The following is a 15,939-nucleotide window of genomic DNA, read 5'->3' on the forward strand; positions in this document are numbered from 1 at the left end:
ATAAAGCATTGGAACGTCACACATACATAGAAATGTCACTCCTAAGCAAACTGGAAATGTGCCACCTATGCCTCACCGGCACTGGCTAGAGCGTGGTCATGAATGGTTAGATCAATGAGATCATCTTCTTAGTAGCTGCAGCGCCTGCCTGCCCTCTGTTACTGGTAACTGCAGCCACACAGTCTGTCTCCAGTTAGTGCCCTTCAGTTTCTGGTGCTTTGCGGCGTTTTAAGATCTTAGAGTTTCTTGTTGCTCAAATGGGTATAATTTCTGATACGTACATGCTCCCCTCGTCTTCATTCCCCGATGTTGCTCGCGAGAAAGTGTTCCATGGTCATTGAAATGTCACTCATAATTACAATTAATTTATGAAAATGTCACATTTAGCAATCTGAAACTTTGGCAGCTATGCACCTGTCCGCCCGTCTGTTACTCAGCCTTTAGAGTATGCCGTAAAGCCCCCTAGGTTCCTCCCGTCACCAACTGCAAAACCTATTTGGAAAGGCGGTACATGGTTAAGTCATTACACAGGCGACATCGTAACACTTCCCTGTCATCCCCCCACCGCGTTCACCAATCCTCGTGCGCGCTTAGGTAGTTGGCTGCGCATTTGCCAGTTCAGTAGCCAGAGCGCATTCCGGGATTGGAGGAGGAGGGGTAGCGTATGGAGTTTTCTGACGTCTTGACGTCAACAGACTGAGAGTGGGGAGGTTAGTCTTCCCGGAAGTGCTCGCGTCAGTCTGAGTCAAGAGCGAGAGCGGTAGAGAGCAAGGGGCTCCGGGGGCGAAGAACACAGCAGCTCCCTGCTTTGGGCATTTTCGCAGCAGCGGGGAGAGCTGGGCCATGGAAGGAGACACGCCTTGACTTTGCTAAGCAAGGGTGAGCTTTTGCACCATGTACCCTGCCTTGCTGATGCTGCTGTCGGCCCTTGCCGGGACACTTCTAACCCTGTTACTTCAGTGCCTGCTGCTCTATCGCAGGAAGCCAGAGCCCAGGCCACGGTTAGGGGGAGCCCCCGGTAAGGCAGGGGTGCCCGGACCCCAGCTCAGGGGTTATCTGCAAGCCCCTGGGGAGCCTGAAGTAGGGAAGCAGGAAGAGGACGGCCAAGCAAATCACAAGGAGGCAGGAGAGGGAGTTGATGCTCAGGTCCCAAAGCAATCTTCTACGTCCCATGCTGGGGGCGCCACTCGAATCCCCAAACCAGAAACATGCCACTTCCTCAACGCGATCTTCCTTTTCCTGTTTCGTGAACTGAGAGATACAGCACTACTGAGACGATGGGTGGCCAAGAAGATCAAGGTCGAGTTAGAAGAGCTCCTGTTGACGCGGACTGCTGGCCGTTTGCTTGAAGGACTGAGTCTCAGGGAGGTATGCCTGGGGGAAGCCTTACCTGTTTTCACTGGAGTACGATTGCTTGGTCCTGCTGTCCCACCTGGGGGGGATGAGTCGGCTGTTGCACCTGAGGAGTTAGCCTTTGAGGTGCAGCTGGAGTACAACGGTGGCTTCCACCTGGCCATCGATGTGGACCTAGTCTTTGGCAAATCGGCATACCTTTTTGTCAAGATCTCCCGCGTGCTGGGAAGGCTTCGGTTGGCCTTCACCCGTCTGCCTTTCACCCACTGGAGTTTTTGTTTCCTGGAAGACCCTCTCATTGACTTTGAGGTCAAATCACAGTTTGAAGGAAGACCTATGCCCCAGCTCACCTCCATCATTGTCAACCAGCTAAAGAAGGTTATAAAGAGAAAGCATACGCTACCCAACTACAAGATCAGGTGAGCTCTCTCTTAAATGTACAGAAGACCACACCCTTCATATGAATAGTCTGTCTTGCCCAATGGCAAGTCCATATGAGTCCGGTTTTCTAAATGGTAGACCAGGGAAACCTAGCTCAACCACCACAAGACCATATGAGTGACCCTCATGCAACTTCAAAAACAGTGGAGCCCATATCTTACACATAAGATGTGGTTAGTGCATTATGCTTACACAAATTGTCATGTTTATGTATTGCGTGACTCAGAAGCTAGATGAGCACTCTTTACAGTACTGGATGTGCGCCTCTCCCAAAATGGCTAGACAGGGCATGGATATACTGCTAAATGGAAAGACCACATCAGTACTCCGTGCCCAACTGATGGGCTTGGTATGCCCCCGTCAAGTGACAAGACCACATGAATGCTGGGTGCATAACTGCAAACTAGGACTGCTTAACAGCAAAACTAGAAGTGCATAATTGTCAAGGTTGTATGAATTCCTGTACCCAACTGTAAGATGAGACGAGTGTGGGGGCCTGCTTGGCCAGTGGCTAGACATGGTGGGCTTCCGCTTGGCCAGTGGCTAGACATGGTGGGCGTCTCCTTAACTCTTGGCTAGACCTGGTAGGTGCCTGCTTTGCCTATGGATAGAGACTGTTGTCACCTACTTAGACCATTGCTAGATGAGGTGGGCGTCTCCTTGGCCAGTGGATTGCAGTGACAGGCGCCTTCATGGCCGGTATTTAGAAGTGGCAGGCGGCTGCTTGGTCGATGGATAGAAGTGGCAGGCGGCTGCTTGGTCGATGGATAGAAGTGGCAGGCGGCTGCTTGGTCGATGGATAGAAGTGGCAGGCGCCTGCTTGGTCGATGGATAGAAGTGGCAGGCGGCTGCTTGGTCGATGGATAGAAGTGGCAGGCGCCTGCTTGGCCGATGGATAGAAGTGGCAGGCGCCTGCTTGGCCGATGGATAGAAGTGGCAGGCGCCTGCTTGGCCGATGGATAGAAGTGGCAGGCGCCTGCTTGGCCGGTGGGCGGCAGGCGTCTGCTTAGCCGATGGATAGAAGTGGCAGGCGCCTGCTTGGCCGATGGATAGAAGTGGCAGGCGCCTGCTTGGCCGGTGGGCGCAGGCGTCTGCTTAGCCGATGGATAGAAGTGGCAGGCGTCTGCTTAGCCGATGGATAGAAGTGGCAGGCGCCTGCTTGGCCGGTGGGCGGCAGGCGTCTGCTTGGCAGGTGGGCGGCAGGCGCCTGCTTGGCAGGTGGGCGGCAGGCGCCTGCTTGGCAGGTGGGCGGCAGGCGCCTGCTTGGCAGGTGGGCGGCAGGCGCCTGCTTGGCAGGTGGGCGGCAGGCGTCTGCTTGGCCGGTGGGCGGCAGGCGCCTGCTTGGCCGGTGGGCGGCAGGCGCCTGCTTGGCCGGTGGGCGGCAGGCGCCTGCTTGGCCGGTGGGCGGCAGGCGCCTGCTTGGCAGGTGGGCGGCAGGCGCCTGCTTGGCAGGTGGGCGGCAGGCGCCTGCTTGGCAGGTGGGCGGCAGGCGCCTGCTTGGCCGGTGGGCGGCAGGCGCCTGCTTGGCCGGTGGGCGGCAGGCGTCTGCTTGGCCGGTGGGCGGCAGGCGCCTGCTTGGCCGGTGGGCGGCAGGCGCCTGCTTGGCCGGTGGGCGGCAGGCGCCTGCTTGGCCGGTGGGCGGCAGGCGCCTGCTTGGCCGGTGGGCGGCAGGCGCCTGCTTGGCCGGTGGGCGGCAGGCGCCTGCTTGGCAGGTGGGCGGCAGGCGCCTGCTTGGCAGGTGGGCGGCAGGCGCCTGCTTGGCAGGTGGGCGGCAGGCGCCTGCTTGGCCGGTGGGCGGCTGCTTGGCCGGTGGGCGGCAGGCGCCTGCTTGGCCGGCAGGCGTCTGCTTGGCAAGTGGGCGGCAGGCGTCTGCTTGGCCGGTGGGCGGCAGGCGCCTGCTTGGCCGGTGGGCGGCAGGAGCCTGCTTGGCCGGTGGGCGGCAGGCGCCTGCTTGGCCGGTGGGCGGCAGGCGCCTGCTTGGCCGGTGGGCGGCAGGCGCCTGCTTGGCCGGTGGGCGGCAGGCGCCTGCTTGGCCGGTGGGCGGCAGGCGCCTGCTTGGCCGGTGGGCGGCAGGCGTCTGCTTAGCCGATGGGCGGCAGGCGTCTGCTTAGCCGATGGATAGAAGTGGCAGGCGCCTGCTTGGCCGGTGGGCGGCAGGCGTCTGCTTAGCCGATGGGCGGCAGGCGTCTGCTTAGCCGATGGATAGAAGTTGCAGGCGTCTGCTTAGCCGATGGATAGAAGTGGCAGGCGTCTGCTTAGCCGATGGATAGAAGTGGCAGGCGTCTGCTTGGCCGATGGATAGAAGTGGCAGGCGTCTGCTTGGCCGATGGATAGAAGCGGCAGGCGTCTGCTTGGCCGATGGATAGAAGCGGCAGGCGTCTGCTTGGCCGATGGATAGAAGCGGCAGGCGTCTGCTTGGCTGATGGATAGAAGCGGCAGGCGTCTGCTTGGCTGATGGATAGAAGCGGCAGGCGTCTGCTTGGCCGATGGATAGAAGCGGCAGGCGCCTGCTTGGCCGGTGGATAGAAGCGGCAGGCGCCTGCTTGGCCGGTGGATAGAAGCGGCAGGCGCCTGCTTGGCCGGTGGATAGAAGTGGCAGGCGTCTGCTTGGCCGATGGATAGAAGCGGCAGGCGTCTGCTTGGCTGATGGATAGAAGCGGCAGGCGTCTGCTTGGCTGATGGATAGAAGCGGCAGGCGTCTGCTTGGCCGATGGATAGAAGCGGCAGGCGCCTGCTTGGCCGGTGGATAGAAGCGGCAGGCGCCTGCTTGGCCGGTGGATAGAAGCGGCAGGCGCCTGCTTGGCCGGTGGATAGAAGTGGCAGGCGCCTGCTTGGCCGATGGATAGAAGCGGCAGGCGCCTGCTTGGCCGATGGATAGAAGCGGCAGGCGCCTGCTTGGCCGATGGATAGAAGTGGCAGGCGCCTGCTAGGCCGGTGGGTGGCAGGCGCCTGCTAGGCCGGTGGGTGGCAGGCGCCTGCTAGGCCGGTGGATGGCAGGCGCCTGTTTGGCCGATGGATAGAAGTGGCAGGCGCCTGCTTGGCCGATGGATAGAAGTGGCAGGCGCCTGCTTGGCCGATGGATAGAAGTGGCAGGCGCCTGCTAGGCCGGTGGGTGGCAGGCGCCTGCTAGGCCGGTGGGTGGCAGGCGCCTGCTAGGCCGGTGGGTGGCAGGCGCCTGCTAGGCCGGTGGATGGCAGGCGCCTGTTTGGCCGATGGATAGAAGTGGCAGGCGCCTGCTTGGCCGATGGATAGAAGTGGCAGGCGCCTGCTTGGCCGATGGATAGAAGTGGCAGGCGCCTGCTTGGCCGATGGATAGAAGTGGCAGGCGCCTGCTAGGCCGATGGATAGAAGTGGCAGGCGCCTGCTAGGCCAGTGGGTGACAGGCGCCTGCTAGGCCAGTGGGTGGCAGGCGCCTGCTAGGCCAGTGGGTGGCAGGCGCCTGCTAGGCCAGTGGGTGGCAGGCGCCTGCTAGGCCAGTGGGTGGCAGGCGCCTGCTAGGCCGGTGGGTGGCAGGCGCCTGCTAGGCCGGTGGGTGGTAGGCGCCTGCTAGGCCGGTGGGTGGCAGGCGCCTGCTAGGCCGGTGGGTGGCAGGCGCCTGCTTGGCCGGTGGGTGGCAGGCGCCTGCTTGGCCGGTGGGTGGCAGGCGTCTGCTCAGGCCGGTGGATAGGTGCGGCAGGTGTCTGCTCGGTGGATAGGTGCGGCAGGTGTCTGCTCGGTGGACAGGTGCGGCAGGTGTCTGCTCGGTGGATAGGTGCTGCAGGCGTCTGCTCGGGGCGGGTGGATGGACGCGGCAGGCGTCTGCTCGGGGCGGGTGGATAGGTGCGGCAGGTGTCTGCTCGGTGGATAGGTGCGGCAGGCGTCTGCTCGGTGGATGGACGTGGCAGGCGTCTGCTCGGGGCGGGTGGATGGACGCGGCAGGCGTCTGCTCGGGGCGGGTGGATGGACGCGGCAGGCGTCTGCTCGGGGCGGGTGGATGGACGCGGCAGGCGTCTGCTCGGGGCGGGTGGATGGACGCGGCAGGCGTCTGCTCGGGCCGGGTGGATGGATGTGGGGCGCGTTTGTTTGGCCGGATAGATGGATGGGGGCGCTTCTGCGCAGCCCGGTGGAAAGATGCGCGACTGGGATGATAGATGCAGGCGAGTGCGCAGTTGGGGAGATAGATGCGGGCGCGTCTGGGCAGCTGGGGAGATAGATGCGCGGCGGCGTGGATAGATGAGCAAGCCATAAATATACTTTGTGAGGGCCTGGGTCTCTGTGAAGGCTTTGACACTGTACAAATATCTATGGATCGCACTGGACCTTGCTGCATGCCTAGACTATTATATCATAGCGATTTAGTAGAACTGGCAAGCCAAGCCCACCTCATGGCTAAGTGCATCCCTACTAATCTGAGCTGCAGGTTCAGCTCAGCATGTGTGATAAATTGCATGATTAGGTAAGAATGGCTTGACCAATTACTAGCTGAAATCAGTGTGTCAAGAATTACTACAAATTTGCATCAATATAACCAGGGCCACTGGAATTTTGCAGCAGTATAGGGAAACAGTATACAGCAGAGTTCAGTAAATTATGCGGTAATAAATGCCAACCTATGCGGCACATTTTGTAATGGTATTACTTCATTTCGTCTTTTCTAAACTTGGTAACATTGTCTGCCGTTGGTTGCACCTCATTAGTACCAGTTAAACACCCAAATATAGCAGTAAGCAACAGAAAGGTGACCAGTCCAGCTCTGTAAAGAGCAGTTCACTGCATAGCAACAGGTGTTGCATTCTTAATAACTTTTGAACCGTTGGAAACATTTTTGTTGTTCAAATCTGCAGAATATGTGGCAGATGATGGATAATGTGGCAAACATATAATTATGTGAAATTCATCACAGCTGCACAATCACATAAATCAAGTGGCCTGAGTATAACCAATACGAAGTTTAAAACTTTGGAGTATGAACAACTGCAAGATTAGATCATGATGTTTTGACTAGCTAAACATTTTATCAGCATGCTGCTAGTCCCTTTAATCTTAGACGATTGGAATGATCAGATGCAAACTTCCCTAATTGCCATGGCTAATTGTTTACATGCTTCTGTAAATGGCTCTTTACATACAGTGATGATTGTGCCATGCCTTGTTATAATTTAGAGATGCGTAGTGATTTCTTCAATCACTCCCTTTTTGTGCACCCTAGTGCTTTTTTACCGATCCAGATGTTCGAAAGCAGGAGTATACAGTAAATTGTTTCCCATTAGGGTTCCATGACTATGCTCTTGATCTCTTACAAGTTTTAAACGCACTGGTCCCTAAACAGGGGCAGTGATCAAGGAGAAGGGTGAATATAGGCTCGGAGTCAGTGTTATATTTAAAGCTGTCCAGCCAGACAGGAATGATTTTGATTTATAAAAATGAACGAAAACAATAAAGTGGGACACAAGCCTGCATCCTACTAGACATGTAAAAAGAGCACAAAATACAAAATGGAGAAACAAGAAAAGGCTCAGGCAGAGCTGCTTGTTTGTATGTTACACATTCAAATAGCACAAACAGGAATGCGATGGGACACTGTTACTCATAAATAATATTCAATAGAAAAGTGTATATGGTGTACATTAAGTCGACAACGTTTCGATCCCTTTTAAACATTTTGGGATCATCATCAGGACATTATTACATACCTGAATACAATTGACTTCAATCAGTTCAGAGCCACTGATGTAGATGTTAACCACGTTGGCGGTATCTCACTGACTGTGCTTGGAGTGCCAAAGGACACCGGGGAAACCGAATTGAGGGTTATTGATAGAACCGTGATCCTATGTTTATACACTAAGGATACTGTGAACCGCGGTTTCACCAGTTGGGTTGCTTGAATAGGTCTTGATGGACCTCGTCAGTACGAAGCGCTGGAATCAAAGCATCTTCAGTATAAGCATCTCCAGGGAAGTTCACAATATCCTTAGCATATAACCATTGGATCACAGTTCTATCAACCCTCAATTCGGTTTCCCTGGTGCACTTTGGCACTCCGAGCACGGTCGTGCGATACCGCCAAAGCAGTTAACATCTACATCAGTGGCTCTGCACTGATTGAAGGCAATTGTATTCAGGCATGTAACATAGTGTCCAGATGATGATCCCAAAATGTTTAAAAGGGATCGAAACATCGTCGACTTTCTGTACACCATATACACTTTTCTATTGAATATTATTTATGTGTAACAGTGTCCCATCGCATTCCTGTTTGCGCTATTTGGATGTGTAACATACAAACAAGTCGCTCTGCCTGAGCCTTTTCTTGTTTCTCTATTTTGTATTTTTTGCTCTTTTTACACGTCTAGTAGGATGCAGGCTTGTGTCCCACTTTATTGTTTTCATTTAATTTTATAAATTAAAAGCATTCCTGTCCGGATGGACAGCTTTAAATATAGCACTGACTCTTTATTCATCCTTCTCCTTGATCATTGCCCCTGTTTAGGGACCACTGTGTTTAAAACTTGTAACTACCCAAGGTCCCTGAACAATTGTATTGGGTTCCCTTGTCCTTCAAAGCTTGATCTCTTACAAGGCATTCATTTGTTGATACCTGCCTTATTTGATTTGAATTGTGACCAAAAATATGCTATCTAATGTCTGGTTGAATTCATTAGGTATGAGTTTCTGTGAAGTAATATTGGTACCTTTTATGTTGAGTGCAATTTTCCTTTCTCCAATTGTTCTTCAGTTTCTTAAAGGGCCTGGGCTGAGTTGTGGGATTCATTGCTTCCAGTGCCAAATCGCTGCATTCAGTGTTAAATCAACAACTCACAAAATACTCAGTTAGGTTAATATACCAGAAGTGCAGATTTATTTTTAAGTCAGATTTACAGTTTTGAATAGTGGCACATTAAATAGGCTTTAACTGCGCAACAGAGATGGATGGCGAATTAGAATCATTGCTAATTACTCTGAGATTTTCATTATACAATCCTCTATGCCAGTGCATATCTGGGCCATCCTCATTCTGTAATGTACACCCATCGCATGAATCAAACAATGCCAACGTGTCTCCTAATGCAGGATGTTTCACTCATGTGTGCTTGCCATACTATTGATCTAGCTGACAATCCTTTGAGTATTTCCATATCTACTGCCTCTCACTGTATTATGGTATAAAGATCTCTCTACGCAGGATCTTAATCGCACTATAAGAGAAACTAAAGTAAGCATATGTTAACAGTCTTGCCCCTTCCCAGGTAGAAAGTCCACCTTGAACTGCTAGACCATGCCACTTTGAAATGGTACACATGCAACTGATATATGCGGAAAGGCTGAAAGTGAGTGACAGAAATTGGAACATGCATAGGTGTTCTATTTGGGCGAAGAACAGTTCTCAGGAATGTGTTAAGTTTCACTTTTAAAAATTGTTTTGAATTATTGCAATTGCTTTAAATTGTATTGTTAGAAGAGCATTTTGGTAAAGAAGAAGTAGTCGGAGACAGATGATCTCTGCAATGCGGGTTTATTCACCTGACACGTCTGTACAGATTCAAGCCCAAGTGCAGAATACCGTTTTTACATTCTACCCCACCACCCAACCTTCTAACAATCAAAACATAACACATAGGTAAATCGCGAGGCAGCCATGAGCCATGACAAGAATTGCCACGTTCGTGTCCACCTCGCGGCATCCATGAACAAGATAGTGCACCCGACACGCCTTCCCCCTTTGAAAAATAAATAACTAAATAAAAAAATAAAACATCATAACAATTTGAAAAGACACATTAATTCATAACATAGTCTCTGAACCTCATAGGGAGACGATGGGTCCCTACATTCTTAGGAAGGATATTTGTAGTACCAACGGAGGAAGAACCCTGACACCCAATGTTATCATGTTCTCTGATATCCCAAAAAATATTGCTGCTAGTTTCCTCCCATGAGATTTTCTCACCTTAAAACAGAGAAACTCTATTTAAATTCCAAACGCTGCCACCATCTACTTTGACAGCATTTCTGAAAACATTCACAACTCTTTTGGGTGAAGACGAAACAGGATAACTTTTGACAACTCCCTCTTTTTTTCTTTATATGAACCTTGTCTCCAATAACAATTGCATGTTTGCTTACAGATCCCTGTTTTTTTCATATCTCATTTTTTCCTTATACCGACAAGTATATTTTAATATGTTTTGCTTGAATATTTTTTTAGGCAGGAGACTCCAGAAAGCTATGTTTGTAGGTGTCTAGAATTGATGGTGGTTGTTTTCGTTCATTCTTTACAAGGGTGTTGGGTGAATCTATTTAATTTAAGTTCTTGATATACCACTATCTCGACCTTGGGTGCTCTGTTTCCAATGTCAAAGACAGTACATTCTGTTGTTAGAAAAGTAATGTATTAATATTTTGCCCTAAAAAACCAATTCAAGTATCTTGCTTTTTATGTCATAAACACTGATCTAGGTTTAAGGACAAGTAAGAATCTCGCAGTTTAAGACTTGCTTGATACTGTGAAAGTGACATTTAATTGAAGTGGTTAGTTTAGTTAGACGGCCTGATTCTTCATCTGTGTTAGTGAATTTTGTTCTTCATTGGATTTATGTTAACTCACAAGTAGTGTAGATCGTTCGAGTGTATTATGTAATTCCTACAGGCTTATTCCTCGAATAATTTTATCCCTCAATGGATGCAAGAACATTTACTCAAAAGCAAACTTCTGTTGAAATATATATCATATTGCTGAGTAGATCTCGGCTGATTAAGGGAGTGGATGGTAAACACTAGTTTTGGGTTTGATGGTTTCATATATATTGGCCTATCTTGCCGTGCCAGCAAGGAATTTGTGGTATAGAAATGGGGTTTGAATTTGATTTTAGTTTTGATTAACAGTCCATGTAATCCGACTATGGCATTGTGAGTTTTTTCCAGCCCTTAATGGAAGCCCAGAGTAGAAGGTGTTCTTATACTTCAGTAGAGCTGTAGTACTGCTACTGATTATAGAAGTCTGAAATATCATAGTATATTCAAACCGTGGCTGGGTATGGAATTTGCGCAAAACCAAATGATATTATAGAGATGCAAGTAAATATTTGAAAAGTGCTCCAGGGAACAAAAAGGGAAATGGCCACCTATGTCCCAATATTCCTTCGTTACTGAAAGTACCCAAAGGATAAACACTAAGCAGAGTATTGTTCCCAAGCATAAAGCAAATGAACATTCAAACATCTAATATCAAAACCAATCCAGTAAAATATCAGACCAATATATAAGCAAATGATGTTCTTCTTTCTTTTCTTTTTCTCTCAAAGCTTCTCCCTGTAGTCATTTGATATTAGCTCACAATAACACATTGGCATAATTGTCATAGCCAGATGTAGCCGATAGCCAACACGTGTTTCGTCTTGGGTAAGTGGCCCAGCGACTTCCTCAGGGCTAAAACAGTTATTGAGAAAAATATATAATATTCACCACACCTCAGGTAAAAACTGAATGTGGTCCCATACAGTATGGATCATATATATGCAAATATCTCGGTCAGACTATAGCTCCAATCAGGGCATCTTATAGTAAAGGTTAATTATATATCGAAAGAGGAGAGTACTCCCGTCGTCACCGTCCATATCAGCATGTGTGAAACCTCCGGGTAGTCTGACCGAGATATTGGTTTTGATATTAGATGTTTGAATGTTCATTTGCTTTATGCTCGGGAACAATACTCTGCTTAGTAAAATATCATAGGACCGGGAATGTCTTTGATGACAAACTGAGTAATGCGAAATAGTCATTTATTAATTTGTAAATGGGGGGGGCAAATGGTGGACCCTGAAGTAAAACCTGAAGTTCTTGGCTCGTGTAAGTTTTACTTCTCTGGAAAATCATACACCAGTATTGGTTCTATTTTGTAGGCAATTCATGCACACAGTAAGACAGTGGAGTGCACGGATATTGTAACGTTCATTTGAGCAACAGTAAGAATTGTGCATCGTATTTCGAAAGCTCACTTTGAAGCCTGATATGGGTCAAAACCTGCAGTTGCTGAAGGGAATCCATTTTGACTACATACTTCGGGCTTGAAGTTTTTTAATCTTATGTCTTTAAATCAATTCCAAATAATTCTTGTTAATATAACACTGATGTAGAACCTATAGAACAGTAAGTGACCTGCCTTTGTTGCCTTCGTGCTGCATGGTGTGTGACCTAGCATTACGAATAGTCTGAGTCCTGCTCCATTAATCCTAACATGGGTGAGCTTGCCTTCATTAAGTTAGATATTTCTCGGAAGATAAACATTTTCAAATGGTCAAAGTGCTGTACCCTCAGTATGCTATCATGCGCATGTCACTTTTGGCAATGAATTAAGAGTTAGGCTCTTTTCAAAAGGAAATCTGGAAAATTGTTTGATTGGTGATATCTCAACATGTTTTGGGCAGCCTATGACTGTATTTGATTATATTTTATATAACTATAGGCTGCTTTGATCTATACAGTACTTTATTTTCAGATCGAAAGAGGGTTGTGCTAGTGAGATGTTAAAGGAGTGCTTCTAATTGTAAAGGGAGAAAGTATGTGGATTTCTTTTAACCTAACTAGTCACTTCAATGGGTAGGAAAGGAGTGAAAATATCCAAAGTGGAAAGAGTTCTCTTCTGCAGTTTTGCTTCTTTACTTATCGAGCCATTCTAGCTAGAACTGGCATCCCACTTTTTGGACACTAAAAAGCTTTTTTAATCAACACAAGTGGTATAAAGGTTTCTAAAATAGAAACAAAATTCAGACCATGCAGTCACAGCAACCATGCCCTATCTTAGAAGTTGGCAGCAACTTGATCTGCCTCACCCATAACAAGCTCCTTCTTTGTGCGTCTGATTGTCATCAATGTATGGAAGTCAGTGTCAGAAAAAGATCAGCTGGGCCATTGAGGCAGGCCTTTCCTCCGTCTATTCATTATGCTTGCCAAGTTTTAATTCCTTAAGAGAATGTCTTACTTATAAAATTGTTTTTGTGCTACCAAATATATTTATATGTTAATTTTATCCTGCACATAACATTTGTTTTTCTCATTTGCTTGTTTCCAGGTAATTTAACTAATTCGGAACATGATGGAAATAGCTTTTTTGCTTGTTCTTCCGTATGCTAGAATGGAGACCCCTTTGTTCCCAGAGAGACACTGATAAAGTACTAGATCTTATTTCAGTGCCTGTATTGTGCCTTGAAAGTCAAAACTATCAACGTATTTTCTAAATATAGTTGCATGGCTTAGAGCAGCGTACTTAAGCAACCTTGATTAGAGCATTACTTTAATTTCTCAGCATATTGCTCTTTTATTTTCTCAAAAAAACACACAAAAAACTGGAGCTTGTCTGAATTTTAATGTGGGGGAATAGCGCTGGTCAGTTCAGTCCCAATGGCTATTATACGACTGTATCCATTTACATTGCAGCATGCGACAGCTGTAAAGAGCATTGATCTGATTTACTTGGAATTCGCAATCCCCTGCTACTTACTTACTTACTGCCCTTGCTATTTTAGTTTTGCCGAGCATTCCTAATAGCTTGTCTCCTAGAGATACAGAAATGGCACATTCGAATTAAAACCTTTACATTGGACTTGATGCATCTTGCATTAATGCAAGAATGTTTTGTTACAGTGAGAAATTGTGACGGCTTGCATCTTGGAGAAACAGTTTTACCTTCCACATAGACGGGTCCTTGCATTTTTTTAAATCTATCTTTTGCATTTAGCTAAAATTTCTACTAGAGATAACTACATCTCCCTACTAAAGCGTCTTGACGTGGTATTTCAGTTCCTGCTTCTTAAGGTGCTTTACTTAAAATATTTTCATGAAGTAGAGGGTTTTATAAAGCACATTGTTGTTGTTTGAGAAATTTCTGCTTGATCCTGATTTTGACTGGCTTTTTTTTGTCAACAAGTGTAACTGTTTAAAAAAGGAAGATCCAGCCATCTTTGGGGATACAGTTATTAAATGAGAAATGCCAATCCCTGCAATATTTGTTTTCTTCTTAAATAAGAATAGGGAAATGAAAAGCGGGTAAATGTAAATAATGTTGGAGAACCTGTGAATCTCGTCCTTGTTGCATGGAAACATTGTGTCAAGCTCAGAACAGGCCATGGAGAAGTCTGTAAAAATGCAGGTTTGGGAAGGATCTAAAGCTCATGATAAACGTGAAAGAAATTGATCTACTGAAAATAACAGTGCAGAATTTCGAGATAGCATTAAAGTTATTGGAACTATTAGCATGCAGTACATGTAAATAAGCCTTGAAAGTCAAGGAAACTATTGGCATGGTGCCGACAAAAATAAACTTCTTCCAGAATTAGTGTTTTGTGGTGCAGGACAGATATACCTGCCACGAGATGGGTCAAGCTATAGCCAGGAATTAGGATGAAATACATGTGCTTGTTCCATTCAGGGCAGTAACCTTAACCCAGGAATGTAGGTCTGCAGTGCTAAATTGTGCTAAGGTTGTCATTTAGGGTTGTGCAAGAGGGGAAATCTCGACCGTTTTAGCAGAAAGAACCACTGACAACTAAAAATCAACACCGGTTAAGGATTGAGTGTGTGGCATAGGAGTTTAAAAATGTTCTCTGAAAGAAAATAATTCTTGTGTGGAGTTAAACATCTGGCTTCAGAGAAGCTTATTCCAAGGCACAGCTGGATTGAGACTCCTGAAGGAAAACCTAGTGAAGGCAATATAAAATATTAGCTCTGCATGCCTAATGAAATTTGCTAACATACAGAGTATGTTTTTTATATTTTTAGGTCTCGCCTGAGCCAACGCATGCGCTGCCCTGGCGAGACATTTAGTGTGTGGGCTTTAAAAAGCCGACCACAGCTTTTTGGCTGGCATAGCTCCATTAAAACAATTTAGACCCCGACCAGCCAAAAAACAAGAGATCTGGTTCTCTGAAGAGCTCAGAAATCTCAAGAAAACAGCCAGGAAATTAGAAAAGATTTGGAGATCTACCCATCTGGTAACAGATAGGAAACATTATTGGGACGCTCTAAGTGTATATCATAAAGCTATCAGAACGGCGCGAAAAACCCATATTACCACTCTTATCACGGCTGCAGACAACTCCCCCAGAGTATTATACCAGGTCCTTCACTCTTTCACCAATCCTACAGCATGTGAGAGTGCAGACACTTCGTCACAACTACTTTGCGACAATATATCGCAATTTTTCTGCAACAAAATCGATCTCATCTATGCTAAAATAGTCAACTCTAACAACAATTTGACTACAAATACAGTCCCTATCTTTCAGGATTCAGAACTTGATAGTGGCCCTCATACTTTAGACCTCTTCCCCCCTATCACTCCTAAAGAGGTGTCCTTGCTCATGACGCAGATTAAAAGTGGAAGTCCTGATGATATCATCCCGGCAAGACTCATGTCCACCTTGCTCGGAATCCTATCTCCCACCATCGAAAAACTTGTTAACTTATCCCTCTGTACAGGTTCTGTCCCCAAGCAGTGGAAACAGGCCTTAGTCAGGCCAATCAGGAAGAACACCACAACTCCATGGACTGATTTGTCAAATCTCAGACCTATTTCGTTGCTGCCATTTTTGGGAAAGCTCACTGAGAAGTATGTAAATCGTCAGTTATCCAGCTACATTGAGAAAGCTGGCGGCCTAGACTACTCTCAATCTGGGTTTAGGCCGAAACACAGTACAGAGTCCACCCTCCTGTCTGTCACTGACGATCTGCATATGTTTCAGGACAAAGGCTACTCTGTAATTTTGGTGTTATTAGACCTTTCAGCCGCGTTCGACACCGTGTCACATAACATCCTCATTGACCGGTTGTCGAACGTAGGGGTCAAGAACAAGGCCCTTGCTTGGCTAAGGAGTTTTCTTACGGATCGGACCCAGACTGTCACCATGGGTGAATACAGATCAACTGAGGTAGAGATTACGAAAGGGGTGCCACAGGGCTCCTGTTTGAGCCCAACACTCTTTAACATCTACGTGGCACCCCTGGCAAGAGTGATGCGCAAATTTGGTTTCATCCCCGTGTCATATGCGGATGACACGCAGCTCCTCTTTCCCTTTCAAAATCTCACCACAGAAATAAGAAACTCCTTCTCCGCTGGCATGAAAGCCGTCGCACAGTGGATGTCCACCAACTTCCTACAGTACAATGTCA

At 47.7% G+C, this 15,939-nt stretch overlaps 1 protein-coding gene across 1 annotated transcript in view; it reads left to right on the plus strand.

Moving 5' to 3' along the window:
* Positions 1 to 713: 713 nt before the first annotated feature.
* Positions 714 to 15,939, plus strand: part of PDZD8 (PDZ domain containing 8) — a 389,693-nt gene continuing 374,467 nt past the window's right edge. The window contains exon 1 of the mRNA XM_085603086.1: positions 714 to 1,772. Coding sequence (XP_085459212.1) covers positions 895 to 1,772 — 878 coding nt within the window. The 5' untranslated portion in view covers positions 714 to 894. The remainder of the gene's footprint in view (positions 1,773 to 15,939) is intronic.

The sequence above is a fragment of the Triturus cristatus genome, chromosome 1_2 (genome assembly GCF_964204655.1).
Source record: "Triturus cristatus chromosome 1_2, aTriCri1.1, whole genome shotgun sequence".
NCBI lineage: Eukaryota > Metazoa > Chordata > Amphibia > Caudata > Salamandridae > Triturus > Triturus cristatus.